The 25,038-nt window shown below is 38.2% G+C and overlaps 1 protein-coding gene across 2 annotated transcripts in view; it reads left to right on the top strand.

The window, feature by feature from the left end:
* Positions 1-336: 336 nt before the first annotated feature.
* The window catches only part of PRTFDC1 (phosphoribosyl transferase domain containing 1), a 47,003-nt gene continuing 22,301 nt past the window's right edge, over positions 337-25,038 (top strand). For both annotated transcript variants that reach the window (XM_075140802.1, XM_075140801.1), the window contains exons 1-3: positions 337-408; positions 4,524-4,630; positions 7,622-7,805. In XM_075140802.1, coding sequence (XP_074996903.1) covers positions 349-408; positions 4,524-4,630; positions 7,622-7,805 — 351 coding nt within the window. In that variant the 5' untranslated portion in view covers positions 337-348. The remainder of the gene's footprint in view (positions 409-4,523; positions 4,631-7,621; positions 7,806-25,038) is intronic.

Below are 25,038 nucleotides of genomic sequence, written 5' to 3'. Positions count from 1 at the left end.
CCGTGGCTTTGCATACAGTTTACCTTATGAGCTACAGTCCGTATTTCCTCTCCTCATTAGAGACCTTTAGCAATTAAGCTTATCTTGTCATGGCATAAGAAAAGCTGATGAGTGCCTGTTTGTGAGCCCCGGCCGCCGGCGGGCACATCGCAGGCGCTGTTCCCCCGGCAGGCGGGGGAACCGGCCCCAAACACAGGGGTGCACCCCCCGCCCCCGCGGGCGCCAGGCTCCTCGCCACCTCCCTCCGCCACAGCCCGCCGCGGAGCAGCTGCCGGCGCAGCGTGCCCCCGCTCCCCCGGCCGGCCCCGCCCCGCCCCGCCGCAGCCCCTCGGGCGGACGCGGAGGAAGATGGCCGGGCAAGGCGGCAGCAGCGCGGAGGCGCGGAGCGGTGGAGGCCGCGGCGTTGTGGTAAATGCAAGCGTCGCCCGGCCCGCCCCGGCCGCTCGCCCCCCGCCGTGCGCGATACCCCCCCCCCCCCCCCCCACTTCCCCGTCGCTCCTTCCCGCCCTCCGCCGCCATGCGCTGCCGCAGACCCCGCGCCGCCCGCCCCTCAGCGCGGCTCCCCCGCGGCTGTCCCTCCCCCGGCGCTTTGTGCTTTTCCCCCCGCGCCTGCCCGGCCCTTCCCTGCCGGGCCCCGGCACCGCGCCGCTCCCTGCCCGGCCCCCACCCCGAGAGGCCGCCGCCGGCCCCCGCCTGTCCCCTCCCGCCCTTCCCGCTCGCGGAGCCGCCCTGTGAGGGTCCCCGCTTGCTCCGGGCTCCCCCGGCCGGCACTTGGGCCGCGTCCCCTCACCCTGCTCTCGTCCCCGCGCTTGCGTTGCCTCACGCCACAGCCCGCCGTCCCCAGCCCTGCTGGGGCTGCCGGGGGGGATGAGACTGTGCCTGGCCCGGCCCGCGGGCTGCGGCGGGAAGGTGCGTGTTGGGCTCCCCGGGCTAGAGGCAGGCAGGCCGGCCGGCTCCCCAGGCTTCACCGGGCTGTTGACTTCCACCGTGGAAATACGGTCCTGAATTATCCCGAGCGGCCGCTGTGGCTGTGGCTGTGGCTGTGCGTTTCACCAGGTTGCTTATGTAATTGAGATCAGGATCCCCAGGGATCCCGGCGCGCCTGGCCCCCACCGAAGTGCTTAGAGGCCTGTGCGGATCTGGGAGCGCTGGAAAAGCACGCGCTTAGGCTGCTCCTTGTTCTTCTGTGGTGGGAAAAAGCCCGAACTTTGGCAGTGAGTTTTGAGTACCTGTGGGGCTGAATAAATTATGCAAAAAATAAACGAATATGCTTGTTAGTCTGAGGGACAAACCAGATTCTCCTGTGAAACAAATACCATCGCTGCCACCACCTTAGGTATGTTCTTATTTTATTGTGGCGCTGGGATTTTAACCGAGTTGCAGAACAGCTGCCCAGACCGTGGCAGAGGGCTCTGTGTAGGCAGTGGTTACAGTCCTGCAGTGGTGTCCACGCCAGCGTCCCCTCCATCCCCCTTCCAAAGAAACCCGTCGCTGTGTGTTCAAGCTCCGTCTGAAACCACCATGCATCAACCACCTCTCCTGACACCTGTGTAATAAATGACATTTTTGAAGTGGGTGACTGTGTTTAGCACCAAAGCAACGTGAGGATATTGCAAAGGAGCAGATGAATGCTCATAACCATGTTCTGCTGTACTGACTTCATTTCTTGTGCTTGGTACACACAAATGTGTGCATGTGCTCCCCAACCCCCAAAAAACCAACCAAAGGCCAGCGCAGTATGATTTAAGTTTGCTTGATACTCGCTCCCTTATTTTATACCAAAGCAGAATACAGATCGTCATTGTTTTGAAGGGAATACTGTGCTTGAGCCTCACGTGTACCCACATTGCCAGACAACAAAACTAGCAGTGTTGCGGTAGAATCTCTCCAGCTTCTCTCTTACACCTCAAAGGAACGTTTTTGGGTATTGTCATGTATTTGTATTCCTTTTTGTATACATTCACATCAACTTTTTAAAGACCTACTGAAGAATTTCTGCTGGGCTGCTGGAACATGCCAAACCTGAACTTTAAAAATAGCTCTTTCTTTCACTGTAGGACTTTTTTTACACACTTGGGTTTCAATATATTTAGTATATACATTATTTATCCAGTCAAATACTGTCTTTTTATTGAAACAATCACAAATATTTCCTTCATATGTTCAAGGGCTAAAGCCAGAAGTAAGTAGAAGTTGAGTTTAACTTGAGGGGGATATTTTTTGATGCTTAGCTATTAGACTGAGGACAATCGCACTTTTTTTTTAAATTCACATGCAGAATACTCATAAAAATTTACAGTTACTTGAAAATTGTCCTATAGCATAATGCTATGAATAGCTTTAGGGTAAATGAGAATTTCTAAGCCTTAGTGTTGGGAAGTGCCTGTTTAAAAGAAAGAAGAACATGAAATAGGCTTGTTATATTAGAAAAATAATGAATTAGAAAATACATGTGAATTTAATCTTATTTGTCAAATGCCAGTGAACACTTGTAAGTGGTAACTTCTATATTATTGCAAAGTGATGCAGTTTATGTTCTTTTATTCAAGAGAACTGGAAGGAGAATCAAAATTTCATCCTGATCCCATTTCATAAAGGACTTACTGTAACCTAAGTAAAAGCTATTGGTTTGTATGAATTCTGAAGCAGTTTCTATCCATTTAGTTTGATCTTCTGCATCACACTATAAACATGCAATCTGACGAGAACGCATGAGTAAGCAATACTGACAAGGGTTTTTGGTGGGTGTTTATAGTACTTATGCAATTTAAAGCACTATCTGAAATTGTTTCATTTTGTGTTAAAACACTTTTGAAGAAAACCATGCCAGACATTTCATTGCTACAAAATGTTTAAAAAGTGTCAGCCATCCCTACGTACTGAAAATGAAGACGGGAACATAGGCTTCCCAGGCCTTGCACAGCAGTGTTTTTGGAGCAAGATTTGCCTCTAATTAAAAACCTCGCCAAGGAGGGTATTTATAATCTCCTGTTTCTATGGAAATGAGGAACATAACTAAGTAACTTTTTTCATTTGTGTAGTTTCAAGGCTTGTTTAAATCAGGGGAGAAGCTTTCATTGATTCCAGTGATCTCCGAGTCATGCTCTTTACAGGCAAATGTTCAGTAGTAGTTACTAACAGATAATGTTTTTTTGATACAGGAACTGTTGGGCAGAGTTAAGAAAAGAGGACAGTCGAGGTGTCTGTAGCTGACAATGAACATGCAGAAAAACCCCAACCAAAAAAAAATCCATGAGGCAGAACACTGTTTCAGTACAGCATGAGGCAGGGCTATGCCTAAGAAGACTAGATGTGGAGGAACAGCTCAACATCAAATATGTTGTGTTAGCCTAGATATTTTTGAGACATGGTTTATTGCTCTACTACATGAAATCATAAGCATGAAATCGTTTCAGTGATGGTCCTTTAAAGGCTATTTTAGCAGAAATGCCATTAAGACGTGCACTTCACAAAGGCAAGTTTCTCACAATTTATCCTTCTACTCAAGGTTCATGTGGCCAAGCTGTAGAAAGAAGAAAGAAAATATATGACTTGAGGAACATGATTGTAAAGAAAACCTATTAGTTATCGCTTTTTATCCTGAACCAATATTGAAGCAAAGCTTTGTAATGATTCCAAGATACCTTGTGAACCTGCAGGTCTTGTCTTTCATAAGGAATTGTGAAAATTGTTGTGTTTGTTTAGTTCTTGTGCTGATGACTTTGCATCTTCATAGCTTTCTGAAGCCTTTACCTGTTGGCTGATTTTTGCCCTACTTAATCTCTACTGCCATTGTACGCTGGGGGATCTCCTAATTGTTGTATTCTGATACTTATGAAACTAACATATATTAAACCTGTAAAATATTTTTTCTGTAAATGTATGGATTTACAGACAAGCAGATAGTGAGGTGAGATGCAAACATTTTGTAACCACTTATCTTTGACGACTTATCTAAATTAAGAACCTCACCTTTGGAAGAAGTACAGTCTTCCAATGATTTGTACAGATGCCATCCATGAACCACATAATTTATTCTCCCTATGTGCTGTTTCATCTGTAGAATATTTATTTATTTACGTGCGACTTTAAAATAACTCTAAATCAGAAATGTACAATTTTAATGTATGATTTTATGACTTTTAATCCCACTGTCTGAATCTCCCATTGGAGAATCCCTTCTTACTGGTAATCTTACATTTGCATTTCGAGTTTGAAAGTAGTAGGAAACGTAGACTTGCCACTAGTTTAGTATTAAATATTTCCTCTTTCTATCTAGTTGTTTGTGTAATTTCAGGTGAAATCTCCTACGTTCTGTGGAGAAAAAACTGTAGCATTTGATTTGTGAGATATACTGAGAAGCAAAATAATTGATAGGAAAAGTGAAATAGTAAATTATAACTGGAAGAGAGTATGTCATGCAATTAATTCAGCCAATAGAGTGTACTAGAACACTGATTTTATATCAGTTATATATTGTCAAACACCATGAAGTATTCTTAACAGTACGGTTTGATATTCAGATTTCAGACAATTGGCCCGGATACAGTCTGGATTTGTTCACTTATCCTCAGCACTACTACGGAGATCTGGAATATGTGCTTATACCTCACGGCATTATTGTTGACAGGTACGTGTTGTTTGAGTCTTACTAAATAAATTCTTTGGTCAGTAGTATTATTCTTTTTTATAAAGCCTATCATCCACAGAGAGTGTGTATATAACATTTGTCCTGAAATATTATATTGGCATTTATAAAAATACTTTTATTTATTTGATTTGGAAAGTAAAAAAATGCTTGAAGGTTAGGAAATGCTAGACTTGTAGTTGCCTTTGCAACTCCCTGTCTGATTTCTTCCACTGAATTTCTGATTTGGGCATTGAAGGACACAGGGGTCCTGCAAAAACGAGAATGTGATCATAGCGAAATCAGCACTGGAATGTAAATTACAAGAGAGTTCAACTGAAGGTGAAAGGGCAAGTACAAAGCTTTGTATATAGTTATACTTGAATGTCCCACTTGCACTCTAACCATCCTGTGTTTTTAATACAAAAAGGAGAAAAAAACTACGTTCAATTATGTACAACTTTGGCAACTCCCTAGTACAAAACATTAACGCCGATTAACTTAATGGTTCCTGACTGCACCATTGACTTCTGCCATTCAGCACAACCGAAAAGTGTGTCGTGGACTGTTTGGGTCCAGAGGCTAGCTTTGGAGGGTGGCAGTGGGAAAGCTTGATCATCACTCATTCCTTACTTTGTAGTTGTTCCCATGTGCTCTCAGTGTAGGCATTTGATGGTGCTTTGGTATTTGTGGTAGTCCAGCTCAGTGTTCATGCTCAGTTATTATTTTGAAATGCTATTAAAAATCTTATGAAAAAGTTACAAAATAGAAATGGTAATTTTCAGCAGTGTATTTATTGGGATATCTGAATGGAATTTCATGGGACATTTTCAGCCTGCAGCTTTCTACCTACCACATTTAAGCAGCCGGTTGCAAGTACTGAAATTGTTGGAACTCCTTGAAAGAAGATTGTAAACATCCAACATAAGGAAGAGTTATGACTCCTGTATTTCTTTTTAAACACAAGCTTTCTTTCATTGCCATTTCTTTCAGTTACCATTGTGTTGCATTTTTCATCTCTTTTGGTTAAGGTCAACTGACTTTTAATTCCTCTTTTTTAAATAAATACAACTTCAGTTCTCATAGAATTCAATATAAATTTGTTTGAAGTAAGCATTGAACTCCAGTGTTGGTTTTGTACTCCAGCAGAATGAACTCCGCTGTTTTTTCTTACTCCAGCAGAAAAGACTGATTCTGATCTAATGGAAAAGGACGCAGAACTGAATATATTGTGATCATGCAAAATCTTCATGTAGGAAGAAGGCTCAGCACTTGAGAAAATTCTCTTGTCAGTTGGTAGCAATTAAATATAGGTTAAAAAACTGGAATGTTTTTATTTAGAAATTGAAATTAGTACATTTTTGTATATGCTGGAGTTCATACTCTTTTAAAATACACGGTCGTCTTTGGAATTTTTGGAAATTTCAGCTCCTCAATCAATCTGAGGAAGAATATAAAAAAATGAAAATCACCAGAGAAATGTTTCTTCTTAATGAGAGGTTTTCACCATTATGCTTAGACTTGATAAAAGATGATAAAAGAATATTTTACTAATCTTCAATAAAGTAAGTGAAAGTCTTTTACTAATCTTCATTCTTACATCAGTAAAATGAATTACATATTTGAGGTCAAACAAGATGATCTAATGATATCTTCTATTTTTCAAATCTAAAAAATACTAATTGCTGCTATATGGAATGTACTTGAGCATTACAAATACAAAGATGTGAAAATGAAGCAACAGCTTTTGCTCATAATAGTATATGATCTTGAATTTAGAGCTTATTCTTCTCTGGTACGTGCACACATGCAGATTTCACTAAAGTTCCATATATTTATGTAGTGGCAAATAGATTCCCATATTACAGTGGGTAGAGAAAAAAAATATGAAAGATGTAATCATGAAAGACATTGGATAAATTATAGGATTATTTAATAAATTGCATCCTGTCAAGAAGTCCACTCTCATTGAAACTACTGATATAATCCAGAGAGCTATCAAAGAACTTTCCAGCAAAAGTGTTCACAGAAAATAATGCACTGAGCTGTTTTTCCTCAAAACATCAGATGACATTGTTCAGTTTTCTGTTGATACCTGCTTTACATCTAGAAATGACCTGGTACCCTGTTTTAGGTCTAGAAATGCCATCTCCCTTGTTCTTTAGAAAGCAAAGCTACTTAAGATAAGCATTCATGTTTATTATTTTTATCTTGAAAATTTATGTACTATCGTTTGTCAGAAATGTGTATCTTGTGGGTTCAAACATCTGCCACATTGTGTTTGCAATGCAGAATTGTCAAAGAGAAGACAGATATAGGAACCCTGCAATTCCGGGTTAACTGAAGCATAACCTTATTCTCATGTGTGTGACCTTGAACAAGTCACTTAGGGTCTTTGCACTCTTCTTTTTTGCTGTGTGAAATAGTGATAATGTACACTCTTTATAAAATTTTGATTGCTGCTATATTTCTTTATAGTATTTGTGTATTTTTTTATTAAAATTATAGGGGTAGCATCTTCCAAAGCCTATCAGTGTGAAATATTTCTAATAATTCTCTTCCCTATCTTTCACTTAACTTATTGTTCTTGCATAATAACTAACATAACAAGTTAGGGGATGGTACAGGAATATTTTATATTGATGTTTCCTGTGAGGTAAAACTGAAGGCTAAGTTACATTCTTTACTCCAAAGTCTCTGAAAGGCTTATGAATTCAACATATGCTGAGATTGTTACTCCTTTTTCTATAACTGGGGAATTTATGCATTTATGATTAATGAGTTTCACATGCTTTGCATCTTGCGTCCATCACTCTATATCTGCCTACTGTGAACTTGATCCAAACCCAGTCAAGTCAAGTCAAGACACTTAAACAGATTGTCAGTCAAGCTATATACTCACCATAGTGTTTCTTTGTAACCCTATGGAAAGCATACCATGAACTTAGAGAATTTGCATTTAATGTTATTTTATCCTTAATTCTTTTGCCCCAGGACAGAACGATTGGCCAAAGATATTATGCAAGACATTGGAGACAATGATATTGTGGTTCTCTGTGTCCTCAAAGGTGGCTACAAGTTCTGTGCTGACCTTGTGGAGCACATTAAAAATCTCAGCAGAAATTCTGAAAGGTTCATCTCCATGAAAGTCGATTTTGTTAGACTGAAAAGTTACCACGTAAGTCTACAACTTATTTATGTAGATTCTGGTTGTATGTTCATAATAAAGAGTGGACTTTTGTAAATGGGAAATTCCCCCCCCCCCCCCAAATTGTAAGAAAAACACTGTGAAAAATATTTTTGTTTGAAAAACCTGTGAAGTTTTCTTTCAAAATATTTGCTCATGTCCCTTTATACTTTATGGATAGTATGAATGAGGATATGAAGCATCATCAAGCTGTATTTTTTTATTTAGTCTGTCTTCACTTTTGGACAGAAAATTATTCAAGTTTCCATCATGTAAAATGTCGGCATGTTGCTTATTCTCAAAATCTCCAGCAGTTCTGTCAAGTTTATTTCATGTTACTTCATTTTCCACCCCCACCTCCACATAGTTCGGCATAACTGCAAGATGATAAATCTATGTCTTATTCTAAATGTTTAATGCTAAGTAAATGAAATGCTTTCGTCTTCATAACATGCAGTTTACATAGTAGCAAAATATACCACCAGATGATGATAGTGTTTTATAGGAAAATGAAATAAGCCATTGAACCAAATCCAGTGTTGAAGTAAGGATCAAGACTTTCTGTTATCTTCAGAGGAAATTGTGCAATAACTCCATTTATTTCAGTGAGGCAATGATAGTGAGATGACTGGGCTTTTTTTAGAACGCGTGATTACAATTTCTATTTGCAAAAGCTATACATTTATATTCCACTTTGTAGTTCACACTCCATAGTGAGGGAGCATTTCTAGAAGTAAGTTGTCCTAGAAATGTCTGAGTAAGTACACTAAATAAATGGAGTGGTAATACAGTTGCTCTCTGAGCACAAATGCAACTTGCTGAGTCCAATAGTTCCCACAATAACGTTACATCCTTTCCACAGGCAGAGGTTGGTTGGCATTTTGCTCTGACCCCAGTGACCACAAACTTTTCCTAACTTTCACAAATCCAGTCTGAATTTTTTCTGTCATGAAAGAGAAGTGGATGAGAGCCTTTTGTAGCCATTTGGTTAGGATTTAGTCCTGGGACTTCTCTTTCAAGAATTAGTCAGGTCTATACTAATATTGTACAATTTCTAGCTACTTAGCAGTATTACAGTACTAATTAATAAAGTAAAATATAATGTTTGTCTCACATAAAGGCACATGGAAATTATACTCAAATTTTTTTGGTGTAATAATGATAGCACTTCAATAATGCTGCTTGGCGAATAGTGGAATTACTTAAATTGGTTTTTACTTTGCACCTGGCATATAGGTAATGCACATGCTTTTCCTATTGGGTTATCTCTTATCCAGTATGAAGATACCCTCGTTCTAAAATTTCTTTCCTTGGTGACAAGTCAACTCTTATTGGCCATACTAACCCATAAGCAATGAGTAGCAGGAGATGTATACCGCAAAAGTGTGGAAATCTTCACATCATTGCTTAGGAAATAAAATAAAAGCATGTTATATCAAGCTGAAACTGCAATACAAATTTTGTTATGCAAGGATGCAATTATCAAGACTAAGTCCTAGATCATCCTAGCATTTAGTGGCTGTGCATATTTTGGATCTTAGCCTCATGCTTTAGCAGGGAGGTAGCGCCTTCCCTAGAACTAGTGCTTGCATGTAGTTTTTAGAAAATAAATCCTTTTTTTCTTATAAATGCTTCCAAACAGGTGTCATGTATTTAGAGCCTGAAGCTGTGCTTGATTTAGTGCTTGGAACAGTGCTTGATATCTGCCTGGTCTTGAGAAGCTGAATGACACTGCAGTATAAATTTGAAATTACATTAATATTGGTAGATTCATTCCGTGAGATATGCATAAATGTAATGCTGACTAAAGTACCAGTACCACTACCTACCATCCTTTGCGTTTTGAGTTATCATTGTGTCCTGTCCAATTGCAGGTTTTAGAGAACGTACCCTTGTCAACATAGCCATGGTCAGAACACTTGAGGAACTAGCTGTTACTCGTTTGAGTGACTCTCTATCCCAGCCTTATATGAGACTCCCAAATCCCCCATGTCAGTTTATTCTGTAATAACATACCTCTCACAGTGTTTTACACTTTAATCAGAGGCAAACAAAGACTTCTTTGCTTCCCTTTGCCTTTTCTGTTCCACTTTCTATTAAGACTTACTACTGCTCTCAGCCCATTTTTCTCTCTTTTTATCCCTTTTTCATTTTATAGACACTGTTGTTCTCACAGTATTTATCCTGCTTCCTTTTTACTAACTGTTCTCTGTTTCTTTCCTAAAGGGAGTCCTGCTACTCTCAGTATACTTCCTTCAGATATGTCTCCCTTCCCCCCTCCAGCTGTTTAAATCCAACAACTAATTTCAGCTCAAACTCATGGGATTTTTGAATTGTCTCGTTACAACTTCAATACTGAAAGGTTAGTCGATTTTTAGAGGTTGTAATTTAAAGTGGGATTTCTTGGTTTAATCATGTAGCAAAAATGGTCTGTAATTGTGACCCAAAGTCAGATCTTGGCATCAGTGACAGTGCATCTTAACTGCAAAGTATCAGCAGAAAATGTTGTATTTTGATGTCTGGCATATGGACATGATTACTTTTCAAATAAAGGGAGATTGCAAATATGACCAGCTTTACATGGCTCTCTGTTTTTCAAACCTGTCATCATATTCGAGAATTTAGACACTTAATTAAGATGTTAAGATCTGCTTTCATTTAAGGAGCTGCAAGTTGGGCATGTAAATTCTTTTTTAGATTTCTTCATACAAGTGAATTGTTTTTTAAAAAAAGCATAGCACATTTAGATTCTCTGGATATTAATGAGATGAGGGGCTGTTTGTACTTCCAGAATCAGGATGGTTTTATATGGTTTGCAAAGTATTGACATATGTGCCTAAGCCTGGAAATTTTTATGAGAAAACCTCCAATGTTTTTCAAATAGTGTCTTAGTTTCATTATTTCAGATTGGCATGTCAGATTACTGAATTTAGTATACATACAGGTAAACTGGGAAAATACCATTTGTTTATTATTTTCAGAGGAAACAAAGTGGAATCCAACTTAGGAAACCATAGCGTAAAAATAATTTCGTTATACTGTTTATACTCTACAGACAGTATTAGTTCTTAGACCTTTCATAGAGTTCCTGCAACTGAAACTGGAGGTGCAGCCTTGTCTGAAAGCATGTTTTTACTTTCTCTGGAAATCAAACTTTTTTTTTGCATTTCTTTAGGGTTTGTTTTTTTTTCATTAGAATGCTAAAATGATACAGTAAAGAAAATTAAGTAGTTTATACATGTGGACAGAAACTTATAGGCTTAGGTGTAGATCAATAAATAAAAAATTAGGTGTGCTTAATTGTAAACAAAGTTTATATCTGTAAATCCATAAATATATGATTTCCAAAGAAACACTTGATAACATTGTTATAACTCAGATTTTGAAGGCTTCTTAATCAGTGAGAATGCTATTAAAAATGGTTATGAAAAGAAAAAGAATGGTGATTGGAAGATACATGGGTAGTTTTCCTCCATCGAAATGTGATAAACTCTTTGGAGAATGCCGTTTCTTTAGACTTGAAGTGATACGATATACTTGTTCTCATTTTAATTTTGTGTATTTAAATGAGCTTTAAATAAGGAGATTGTTTAAGTGGGGATTTGATTAGAGGCTGTATGATGACTTTACAAGCTTCTAGCACACCAGGCAAATTAAAAGAAAGCACCAAGGTGAGAGTTAGAGAATATGATTTCCGAAATAAACAGATATGGAAGTATCATGTAGACTTAAGGCTAAGAGTCAGGAAGTAGATGGAGAGGAAAATAAAATCCAATGATTGAAATTTGAATGAGAAGCAGCAGCTCTGAGTTTTAAAAGGCAGAGAGGAGAAAACATGCACTTTTTGGAATGAACTCAAGAGTAGTGAGGCAGTAAGTACAGTGGGTAGGCAAGGAAGCACTAGAATAGTCCTCACATGAAATGGCAAGCTGCATGCCATGTTTTAGGGGAAAACAATGTATTCTGGAAACACTGACATAAGAACTGATAGAATTTGGCAGCGTCTTAGATATTAAGTTCTAAGACATTGGACTTTAATGTAACGTAAGTTAGGAACAGTGGACTTGACTGCAGAGACTTTTGAGTTCAAAACTGGATGAATAAAATTTAATATATTCAATTTTCACATACTGATTTTTTTCCTGAGTGATCGCTCCTCCACAGGGAATCAGAGCTCTGAAGTTGAAAAGAGGTGAGAGTTTCAGATTGATAGAAGAATTCAAACTTATTTTCAGAAACATGATAGGTTGAAATCAAGGATAAAAAGTAATGGAGAAAGAAGTTGGGCTTGGGAATGTCATCCAAGGAGAATATGACACCAACAGGAGAGGTGAGAAACATGGATCCAGAAATTCTTTAATATGTTTGTGATATTGATAACTTTAGCAGATTAAAGAACTAATTAGGAAGAATTCAGAGGAAAGTACAACAGAGGAAGCAGGAAGGTGTTTTACTAGGGTGTTTACAAATTAATGGATAGGACTAGACAAGAAAGAATGTTTAAGGATGAACAAAAAGAGAGAGTGAACAAAGGAATAGAAGGACGTGGATGTCATGAAGAGAAGGGCTGCATGGCATATATTTTAGTAAAAAAACATAGCATGAGAACCATACCGGAAGAGTAGACTGTTCATGAACAATAGTTAGAGCTTCTCTTTGTTCAGTGTGGAAGAGACAATTTAGGACAGGCTGATAAAGGTAAAGGTTGAATTAGAGCTTGAGGCAGAAGAGGATGTTCTGCCTCATCAAGTCTAATTCCCTACTAATAGATGCAACAATATCACCTAATCCTGTTCCATGAGTATGCCAAATGCGATCTTTAAACCAGAACTCAATTTTGAAATGGAATTGGAAAAATTAAGTGGAGACGTAAAGGAAGTATGCAGAGTCTGTAGACTTTCTTGAGAAGTTCTCAGCAACCTGTCAGTAGAAGAGAAAGTAAATGCATGTGAATTAAGACTTCTTTAGTGGACAGATGGTGGAAGCTGAAAATTGAAAGAATCGTGCTAAGAGTTGTTGTTGAAACTGCTTCCACTGGGGGCTGGTGGAAGAGAGGTAAAACACCACATACTTTTATTAGGCAGGCCAGTGTGCTTTCTACGTGCATTGCTACCTGTTCTTGTGAAAAGTTTAGTATTCCCATATCATTATCCATAGCTGTCTATTTAATTCTCTTTATTATTATATTTTACAACATAAGTATGGTAATAAACCTCGTGTTTTGAGGAAGGGCAAGTGAACCTCGATGGCATAGCTTGTTTTCAGTGAAAACCATGGTGAGCTAAACTAGGAGTGAGATTGATACTTTTCCTTAAGACTTTTGTGAATTCTTTGGTTATTCCTCTGTGGACTAAAGTGACAGAAGACCAGTCATCTCTGTTATTTTGAAATTGTGCAATGCACTTCTGAAAGAGGATAGTAGATGAATTGTTGATAATCAGATTATATATCATAGTTGTTAATTCCATTTTAAGCACAGATTATTACAGAATATTGGTCTGTTTTCTGTATAGTATCTGAATTGCAGATTCTAGAAGTGCATTTTTCATCTTCCAGTGTCAAGAAGATATTGTTGAAAATCATCCTGAAAAATATTAATGAACTTCAAAGGAATGTTGCTTGGTAGTCACTTGGAGGAAACTTCTAGAGGATTATGTGGATTTGGTCAATTCATGTAATTCTTTAAAATGAATACATTATTTATGGTTTCCAGAACATAACTAATAAAAAAACGTGACCTCTGAATTGTAATCCATGCACAATGGTTGCATTGAAGTCTGTTCACAAACAAATCCATTGATATGATCTGTTTCCTCTTCAGCCTCCAGTTGTTTGAAATGTATTTACAACTGTTGGTTATTAATCTTGGCATAAACAGGACTGCTGCAAAATTCCGAAAACAAGCAACAAAACAAGCATTGTTTAGTAGAAATCTGAATGTTTTTGCTATATGAAACCATCTCAGTAAATAGTTTTGCTAAATCTCTCTACTGTAGGAGTAAGGAAACAGGGGGATTTTCTAATAAGTTGAAAGCTGGTTCGTAAATGTAGTAAAATAATTTATTTTTCTGCCATGTAGCTTTACTTCTCATACACCATTACTAAATACTTACATCATAAAAAACACAACAGCATGAGGCATCAGAGTATAATCAGAGCAGAGAACGGTGTAAAATGTACATTCCCTGCTTTGCATAATAACTTATTCAGTATAATTTTATTGTATGGAACTTGGTTTCATAAGATCAGTATGAACTCTACATCTGAAAACAATATGTTGTAATCCTGACCCTGAAAAGCAAGTAATTTCAAAATAGTTTTATTCATTTAACAACACAAAAAAACAAACTAAGTGTATTACTTGCATTTAATGCATGTCTTGAGATGAAAGAGAATCCACGTTAGCTTTTGTACTTACAGGTTTTCTCTTGGGCAGGTTGTCAGCCTCAGAGACACTAAAGCTTTTCAGAGAAATAGCTGAAAATGTGTTAGTAGCGGAAGTTGTCCCAAAAGCTTATTCTAGCTGATGAATTTTTTTAAGACATTTACAAAAATGTAATGAGAAGAACAGCAGCCTCATTGGTTAAATTGTGGCTAGTGTTGCATGATTCAGGCAACTTTGAGAAAAAACTCCCCTGCCAGATTCATCTGTACATCAGGTACAGATAGATGGGGGTTTGGTGTGAAAACTAAGACATAGGAAATGGGTCTCTTTTCTGGTTGCATCTGCACTGGCTGGAACACTGACAGTCTCCGGTTCATTCCTCAGCAACTGCAGTGCCCGCCTGCCGGTCACACTTGCCACCTCAGCAGCTTCTGAGCACTTTCTAACCTGTCTCAGTCCAGATGAGACCGGTTACCAGAGACTTCCTACTGAATGCCTTCAGCTTGCTGGATTCATTTTTTCTGACCCAGATGCACACACGCATCTCAGCCTGCCAGTAGTCCCTGCCAGAGGGGGAGTTACAAGCAGCTGGGGACAGCTTGTGGGCAGTGACGTCTTTAGTCAGTACAGCTCCTGCTGGAAAAAGAAGTCTGCCCATAGTCAAGGGATCCTTGTCACCAAGGGTGCAGCAGGGCAAGCCTTAGAGTCCCCTCTTCTTTTTCTGAGAGATGCTCCTCAGATGTGTCAGAAGGAGCATGGGTATTTCAACCCTCATTATTTTTGAGAACCAACCTACCTCCAGTGTTGTAAGGCTAACTGGAGAAGGCTATACTGTATGTAATAAAATGTGACCTTAAAATTCAGTGCCATGGAACTTCTCAGGTCTGGAGGCAGATGCACTCCTTTCTAGGCACCTACAGCTTCCATTTAACGTGATGGCAGAGTTGTGAGAAATGAGAGCTTAAACTCGTCACTTGCTCAAGGCTGTCTTGAGTGTAAGAAGGAAGAAAGTGTTTCTGATTTAAGTTATTTTGATTAAAACATACAGTATTTTCCTCTTGGACACCGCTTAGGGGCTTAGAGTGTTACTAATAATATAAGTAGGTGTTAATTTGTGGGCATAGTTCAGGAAAGGTCATAATAAGCCTATCATACAGTCAGTTTATCAAGTTTATCTGTAATGTAAAACTTACTCATAGAAGGGTGATCTCTGTAACTGTATGCATCAGATAACACACCTACACACCACTTAAATATGTTAGCACCATCTGAATTCTTAGTGATTGTTTTTAAGTATGAGTAAGTGTTTCAGTGACTCACATGCAAAAGATTTGGGGGAACCAAACAGCTCAGCCGGGGGAGAACTGAGTAGGAAGCAGCCTGATTGCCATGGGGACAGAACGAGAACAGATGTGGCAATGAAGGCAGAGTGGTACTGAGCTGTGCTACAGCTCTCCAGCAGTATCAAAATATTGGTTTAAGGCATTTATGGGGCATATAAAAGGAAGTAATTACTTGCCTTGTCAAGATACTTTTCATTTTTATCTATTGTTCCCTATTTAGATATTGTCTTCCTTTATACTGATTTGTGATTTTCAGCTGTGGAATTCTTTTTTCTAACTGAAAAAATTTTACAGTTTTCCTGTATTGTGGGTTGATACTCTGTTCTTCTGGACTTCAGATCTAATGCAAACTCCACAAGAGGTATTTTGTAATCTTTCTGGAGAAATTTGTCTCCCCAAGGGTCACATTTTTCTAACAAACTGTAATGTTTTCTTTTGAAAAATGTTTTCAAATTTGAAATAAATGTTTTAGATTACAGTATGTTACAGAGGGTACAGCTACTATGTGTAAATCGAGTTTTAGATCTAAAGTTCATTTTTCTTAAGTTTTTTTTAGGTTTTTTTTTTTGTGAGCTTAAATCTTTGGTATTTTTAAGCAATCCAGGCTTCCGGAACATCTTAACATTTGAGACTGTGGATGTTTTTAAAATCGGTCCGTTTTAGAACAGATTCAAAGCATCAGGGGATTTCATTAAAAGCATTCAAGAGGTCATCTTTTCAAAGAGTTAGATTCTAAAGTTCCCCTGGATACAATATTTGTTGTAAAGCAGTGGTTTGTTACAAAGCCTAAAAAGTTGAAGTTTAGTCTTAGTAAAATATTTTGTTTCATATTCCGCCAAAAATACAGCAAGCTACTACTAAATCGTGACATTTGCAGCAATGTTATATGTCATCATTAGGAGAGACTATAGTCTGTATTTTCAGTCTGCTTCACAGATTTTTTACAGTGACAGGGAGATAGGCTTTTGCATATAAGAAAGGTCCAGAACATAATGGTTGCTAATCCTGTTGTACAAATAAGATCTGACGAGTTTGAAAGTACCGTGACATGTTTATGCATTGGAAAAATATCACCTTGATTACTTATTTGGATGCTAATAATGCCATTTAGTCTGTGGTTTTTTATATTAAGATCTGAAATGGGGCAAAATTAATTAAAAGAAGCCGGAGGGTTCAAATTTTCCCAAGGAATTCTATGACTCTCTTTTACTGGCATCTCTTAAATGCTGTTTCTTGAAACAAATCATAGCATGTGCGATGTTCATGCAGTGCCACACCCCAGGGGTGCTGTAAGGCATAAAACAAAAAGGTTACTTTAAAGGAATATAGCAATAACAAGTACTGTGTTATTGCAGTGCTTATCTGTGTGACAAATACGATAGACAGAAGTTAGAATATTTAAATAGAGAAGGGATACTATAAAATAACCTTGCAAGAAAACTCACAAAGGATATGTGTGTTGTCAAAAGTTTCTAAGTTGTCACTAGCCAAGGGACTAAACATTGTGGTATGAAAGAGAGCGCTACTGAGTTGTGGGAGTCAATGATACACCAGACTCCAGATTGCTGGAAGGGACTAAGCATTTGAGGTTTTTATCAGTCTCATCTTTTGTGAATTTGCTTACACCTATCTATCTGTTTTCTCGGCCTGTGGCTATTTGACAAATTTGAAGATTCTTCTCCTACCTTCCTTTTATCACCAAATTCTAGGAACTGCTGATATTCAGGGTCAGAAGGTTAGTACTTTGTGCTTAGTCTAGAGAAAGCTGTTTTCTCTTGTACTTGCAAAACCCCCCAAAGGACAGGGTTTTTAATACGGAGCTACAAATTCACTATATGATTTTTCACAATGTTCATTTACTGTTGTTCATTACTTTACAACACAATTAAAAAAATGGGGTAAGATGGTACATATGGATCTAGTAGTGTCCCCACTGGCATGCTGAGACCCTCTGTTGGTGCTGGGAAACATGGCTTCTACTTCTGCTGCTGTAATGTTCATGCATTTAATGTTAAACAATAATTGGGTAAAAGACAGATACTCCAGTTAACATGGACTTGAACACAAACTGACCTTTTCCTAGCTGAGTCCAGTATAGTTGGCCATAGCTCGCTGGATGTCCTTTATGGTTTTGCATTACCATAGCATAGTAACAGGAGGAAGATTTTCTCTACACTCTTTAGTGGTCTTCTGAGAGCTGAGAAAGAAAAGAAGCCCAAGTCTCCTATTCCAAGAGTGTGGGCTTGTGTTACATTACTATCACAAAAGGTGGACACTCTTAGTAATGCCTCCTGGCAGTCCGAAATTAGTACCTGAGTAGGATTATGGCAGTTCTGGAGAGTACACTTCCTAAATTGTTCTTTTGCCTGTAAGTTTTAAATTTTGTTTTGACTCCCATCTCTGCAGGCAAAGTATGTGGTCTGAACCTCACCTCACACAACTGAATAGCCCTATGAAATTGTTAGTACCTTTTCTCATCCTGAAACATACGCAGATTTTATTTCTGTGTTTTAAATATTATTTTACAGAATAAAAAGAAGGTATAGAACAAGGAGAACTCAGACTACACTCTGTGGAAACTAACCTGAGTTTTGAGGATATATTGTGTTTCTGATTTATATACCATTCAAAACATTTGGTATCACATATTCTTGATTTCAGTTCTTGCTGATCTTTTCAAGTGTACAGGTGCTGTTTGTGCCACATGGTTATATGTGTGCTGCAATCTTACTGCCTCATTCTTAACTAAAATAACCCATCGAACCAATACCAAGAAAATAGATAAAACTTAATTGCTAAACCAGAAAGGAAAATATGAAATAATTTATTGTCTATAATCCTTATTAGCCAAGTTAACTGGTCTAAATTCTTCTGCAATTTAGAACAGTTTGGCCCTTTTCTTGTAGAGTTACTTCATATTTATGCCAATAAAACTGAAATCATATTTTCATAAAACTGAATCATTGTTTAGAAATTTTAAGGGAAGTTTTACCCACAATAAAACTACAGTGGTAGATCACGTATGCAGTCATGTTTTTAGAAAATTTTCTTTATTTGAAAATATTTGAAATATCTTTATTCTGTATATCTACAGAACTTATTAATAGGTAGAAATACAGTGTTGAACATATGCTTCCAGCAAAATAAAAGAGTGTAAAGAATTTACAGCTTTTAATATTTGCCCCTAGCAAATATGTTCTTAGTTGCAGGTATAATCTGTATTAACCCGTGTTAACTGCATTAACATTGCATGTGAGTTCACCTTTTTTGATGTCTGAGAGTACACACAAGCGACCAATTCCAAATGCCTTGACTGGGAAGGGAAAAGCTTCAGTGGCAGTTTATGCTTCATTAGATACCAGAGAATCTCCATGGAAGCAACTCCTATAGGGCATGAATTTTCCAGTATCTATTTTAAGATACCTTACCTTCTTTGGGTTAAATACAGAGAAGGCATGCAGGAGTCCTGGCACACAAGAAATTACTGAATGTGTGAACAGATGATTGTAAACAATCCAATTTATGAAGTTTAATAACTTACTGTTGCCCTGAGAGTTGTTTAAGCTGAATGATCTGCCTTGCTTTTACAGCAGGGAAGAAACAAACACATGTGTTACCACAGGTCAGCTGATAAGGAGTACCTTGCTGTCAGTAAGTTCGTTGTTTGTCTTTCTCTGTCCAAAGCCAACTTCCTCATTGCAGAACTCTAGCCTTCCCTGGAACTGGATAGACTAGCCTGAATTTGAAGCACTTCCAAACCTGTGTGATGGAGCTTTTAGTTCAGGGATAACAACAAGGAATAAAAAGAAAAAAAAAAAGTTAAATCTTCAAATTAGTTATATTGTAGATCTAACCATAGAGAAGTAAAGTATGTCTTACACTGTAGTAACTAGAGCTCTGATAGATATACCTATACCAGTTTAAAATTTACTATTGCAGGTTATCCTGGCAAAAGCAATAAGACAGATCTCAGTGCAGCAGTCAGTGGTGTGGTTACCAAGCAGCTGAGGAAGGCAGCTTTAAAGCTACCAGAGATACACGAAACTGTCAGTGCTTCAGTGCAAATGTACTTTTACTGTCACTGTGGGATAGGTGATGTTCTGATAGTGGGTGTATGCCAGTTTACTGTATTTGATTTCCAGTTGGTTCAGCATTGTTGGCTTGTTTGCAAGGTATTCAGAGCACCTCCTACAAATATATCAGTGACCTGGCACTTGATTATTTTGAATGTGGGTGTGCCCTGGAGGTTGCAGTCTGCCCTTTGGTATACATTTGATTCTGGGGAAGGGAAGGCATGCTTTCCAGTCTTTACTGGGAAGCGATCCGTATCATTCCCACTCATTTGCACAAGTCTTCAGCTTAACAGTACGTACTAGTTATCCTCTGAATGTTGCTACTTAAGGATAGTCCTTCTAGTTGCCTGCCATGAAAACCATGGCAGTCCGTGTTCTGATCTACACTCTTGAGGTCCTTTGGTCTTAGCTGTTGTTTTTTAGAGAAGCAGCCCCAAATGGTATCAGTTCAAGTGTATGTTGCTTGTAAGTACAGCATCTTATGTATTACCCCTCCACCAATGTTCTTCTTACTTCTGCTGATATGAGGCTAATTTCGTAGCCTATATTTTATATATAAGTTTGACTTTACCTAGTAGTCAAAATAGGCGAACAGATGATGTAGATGCCATCCTGACACTTCCCCGACCAACATATTCATATATTGAAATACTTCTCAGGAGGTAGGCTGCAAAGCAATTAAGTTTCATACTAGGGTGTTAGCATCCAAACTGGAACATCAAAATTTTCATTTTAATTATTATGTTCATGACTGAAATGGTAGAGCATGGTCATGTAGCAAAAGGTATCATAATTATCAAACAGTATATAATTTCAAAGCAGAAGTCTTTATAATTGCAGATACATCTATTGAAACTCTGCCAACACCTGCAATTAATTTTGGCAATGCTATTTTTTAAGTGCAGAAAGCTTGGTTATATTATGAATAAGTTTGCTGCAGCTAAGTCACACAGAAGTGATAATTTTCTATTTCAAAGTTGTGTGAGAGACGTTGCTTTTGTCCTTTCATTTTTGAAAGATATTAACTGGAAATTAATTTCTTGTCATATCTGCTCTGTTTACATCTGAGCATTATGATTTTTCTTAACTGAAAAACATATCTGTAATATGTGTTAATTTGTATGCCAGAGTATACACTTCTGCTTGGGTTTTCTGTCATTTTCAATTTCTGTTGCAGCAGTGTATTGTAGCCATATCTCTGAAAAAATATATCCATTTCATAAGTCAGTTGTGTCCATGTGATGTTTCAAAGTCTCAACTTTTCTTTACTGTATGAACTACCAAGAATTTTGTTCAAATCCTCATCATTCATTACCTTGGTAAATGTCTTCTCCCCTTTGACTTTAATGCCATCCACCTTGTTCACTCAGTGCCATTCAAAATGTAGCTGTTCAGATCACCTTCAAAGTTACTGTTAGTGTAGCCTACCCAGTTGCTATCCTTCCTCCAGTATCACATGCAAGTTATTTTTTTATTGGGGTTCGTTGAGACTCCATTCTTGATGACCATGAACCCCACACACATGAAATCCGATTGTTTTCATTATTCAATGGGTAGACCCTATAGGTAATTTTATATTTCTGCTTCAAGCAGTTTAGAGTGTACAGCCCTATTAATCATCCAGTGTAATGTTTTTGTAAAAAATCTGCAAAGACTGGTTGCTAATATTTTTTTCGTCACATAAGTTGGAAGAAATATTAGATTGGTTGTATCTTTTGAAATCTCTCCTCAAATGTATTTCACCTAGATTAAAATGAAACCTTTGAGTAAACATGCAAACAAATTATCCTGGAGCGGTACCACAGAGAATTGTGTTAAACGTTTGTATGAGACAGAGCCTGAGTGGATAGTTCAGGATGTTATTAATGGAAGATAATCAAGATCGTTGCTTCTTATGTGCCTGTGGTAAATGCAATTGAAAATAATTTCTTTCTGAGTGCTCAGTGAGGTTTTTAGGAAGAAAATATTGATCTCATCTCTTAAGCTGGGATACATCTCACCTAACTTCAGATTTCTCACAGTTAGATGTCTAGGTGTAAGTTATTTGCTGTAGATTTCCCATATGGTGAAATAGATGATTTATGTGATCTATCTTGTTTTCTCCATTGATTATGAAGGGAGTCCAGGGTGCATAGATTTAGATGTCTTAACTTTCAGATACCTAAATTAGGAACAGAGTAATCCTGTCTTTAATGAAGACATTTCAAGGTCATGGGTGTCACCCTCTGAGAACAGAAGCAGCACAGATCATGCGCAGTTAATGACAGTCTTAACGGAAAATAAAAAGGTGAGGCCAAAGTAAATGTGGAGACTGAACTCTACTCTGCTTTAGTGGACATGTCGCACCAAACCTGTTGTTACTCTTGCTTTTCAAACTCTGCCAATTGTGGGTATAAGTGAGAAACCTTTCAGGCAATAATTCTGTCCTAACCATTTCACTTAGCTAGTACGGAAGGATAAGGGAAGCTTTAGAGATGCTCTATGTTCAACGGCTTGAGGTTCCAAGGGACAACTGAAAGTGATCACTTCTTTTTGGTCAAAACCTTCCTGGAAAACCCAGTTGTAGGAGATGGGATGATGGTGTGAAGTGAGAGAGCTGTCCTCATGGGAATCCTCAGGTTGGTGGATCTGCTGTATCGCCCAAGTGGCAGAAAGCAAAGTAGAACAGGCCTGATGGTCACATCCTTCTTTGTTAAGAGTTTCCCCGATGAATTTTGGGAGAAAAAGGTAATCACATTTTTTCGAAGAAATTCCATGTGAACTCTGCAGACTGTAGTAACTAGGTGTATGATATTGACCTGGTGTTGTTCATATTTCATAATTTAGTTATGCATTTAAACTGTTAGGTTAGAGCTACTTTTTTTGCCATGATTAAAGAATCTTTGTTTCACTGAGCCCAGTATTAATGTACTCCAGATTCTGTTTCTTTAGAGGAGTAACAGATGTTCACAGTTTGGTGCAATTTTCAGATGAGCAATGCTGTTTATAATAAATTTTCCTGAGACCACCCAACTCATTTCACTTGTAACTTGAACTATGTCCAAGTGTTGACCTCAGGAGATGTAAAAGAGATGTAATAATTCTGTGCCCCACCCAGTTCAAAAGACATGACTTAATATAGATGGAATTTAAATATCTATACTTCCAATCAACATAGAAAGTCAAAGTTTTATTTTGCATGCCATGAAAAATGGAGGTGGAAATAGCAACATTCTTGCTTTCATTCATCAAGCATTCACAGGATCTGAAGATGTATATTGACACGGTCTGAATGAAATAAAATTATAAAACAAAGATGAACAGGTGAAAAAGCAAGTAAAAAGTAAGAAAGCAAGTAAAAACAAAGAAAATGAGATTTATCCTGGAAAATGCAGATTTATTAAACACAGGAAAAAATCAGAAATGCAGTATTAAATATAGCTTGGGATGAGGTGTAGGGATGCGACACAATGCATCAGGTCTTGTTAGAAACAGCTGCAATTTGTGTTGCATTAACCAAAACATAGTGTGATTTTGATATGTCTCTATCTGGGACATTATATTTAGTGTCAAGCATTTAACAGAAAATATTGTGTTGATAGGGCTTAGGGATGTTAGAAAGCAGGTATTGAGGAGCTTTGGGTGATGGAAAGTGAACCTTTAATTCATGTCTCTGCATTTATAAGAAGTCCTAGAGACCCAATCATATGAGTTTTGTCAAGGTATGGAACAACTCCCAAAGGAAAAAAGGAGCTCTGAATGACTTGAGACCTTGAAAATTAAACAAACAGTTCTGAATTGACAGTAATTGGTACTAAATGAAACAGATTTTTTTTCTTTCCTGCCATTTATTGTACTTTATACTTAACGTTTAGTGCAATGTTATTTTGAGATTATAAACTGAGAACTCAGAAAAAAACATTGAGAGGTTCCTATGGCAACCATAGTGTGCACATTATCTATACAAACATTATGATTACTGTAATGTGACATCGTGGTATTGAGTCTTGCTGTTTGGCAGATATGTATTTTACAATATGAGTTAATTGATGAATGTAGAGATAATTATAAATGGCATTAAAATCAATGATCTGAAATTTTTTTTGCAAGAGAATTGCTCTACTGTGTGATGCAAGTAATTTCTTTAAATTTCTTGAAAGCACCTTGGCTGGAGGGTGATGTGCAGCCTATATGGTTTTTTGGCACAGTGAATACTCAGCCCTGTCCTCTGACAGCAATCATTCTCCAGTCAGAACACGAGGATTTTCATAATTGTGTGCAGTTGTGTAACAACAGCCAATGTGTGAATACGCAGATTGACGGGATGCTGTGATCCCCCGGCTCTCAATGGCTTTTGTGTTTGCTTAACTGCTTGCCAGCGAGGAAGATGCTATTTCAGCATCTTCTTTTCAGCTGGAGCCAGAAATACCAAATGCAAAGGAAACAGTGCTGCTGCGAAGACTGCTGAAAGAGATTTTTTTTAGTTAAAAATAAATAAATTCATTAGTCGCTGCACCTCACTGTTATCTCTTTTTTCCCTTCTCTTTTTCAACTAGCAACTAAGGGCAGACTGCCTCTTCAGTAATTCTTGTGTGTTGGTTGTTAATGAAATTCCAGACTTTCTCATTTGGAAATGAAAAAATATTTTGTCACTGCCTTGGTTACACATGCCGTGGTAAATATTAGAAACTATCTGCTTTTTATAGTCTTATAATAGCCTTGACCTGAATATGTCCCTGACTTTTGAAGAGTGACCTGTCTTGCTTTACAACAAAAGGCTTATGCTTTTAAGCCTGAACCTAAAATCTTCTCTATCTCCACTTATTTAGTTTTAAAATAATCTTCTGAGGAAATCAGTTGCTTGCTTTGTTTTTTTTTTTCCTTCCTGTTTTTCTTTACAAAACTAAGAGAAATGTTGAAACTTATATTAGAAAACATATGGGATGTAACTTTCATTCCTGCTCTAGCTCTGTTTCCCAGGAAACGAGTAAGAGCAGCATGAAAAGGATCTAAAGCTCCTAGATCCGGTGCAGAAAAAGTGAAGGCAGGTCTAAAAACTGTCTTTTAAGGCAATCACTGCTAAGGAGCTCTTACAAAGCTGTGGTGTGAGAGTTTTTGGGGGAGTGGAGTCTGAGTAAAAGAGGAGCCTTTTGGTGGGTCTGCAGTATGCAAACCTGGAAAAATTGTCATCTGGGCAATTCTGCAACCTTTGCTTACAGCTACTCAGGAAGGCTGTATTAATTTAGACAATCCATTCCCATGGGGACCACGAATAGTTCCTGGGGTTGTCAGATTGCTTGTGATCAAGTGGCCGCAAAGGCGCCCTGGAAGTCCCTGGACTTCTGCCACCTGGGCTGCGAGCGTGGGCAGATGCAGTTTCCATCTGCACAGGTGCGCAGCTGTAACCGTGCCGCATGGCAGGCGCGTGCGTGCTACCTCTGCTG

Source organism: Calonectris borealis, chromosome 2 (assembly GCF_964195595.1).
Source record: "Calonectris borealis chromosome 2, bCalBor7.hap1.2, whole genome shotgun sequence".
Classification (NCBI taxonomy): Eukaryota; Metazoa; Chordata; class Aves; order Procellariiformes; family Procellariidae; genus Calonectris; species Calonectris borealis.
This window is presented reverse-complemented; position numbering and strand designations above follow the sequence as displayed.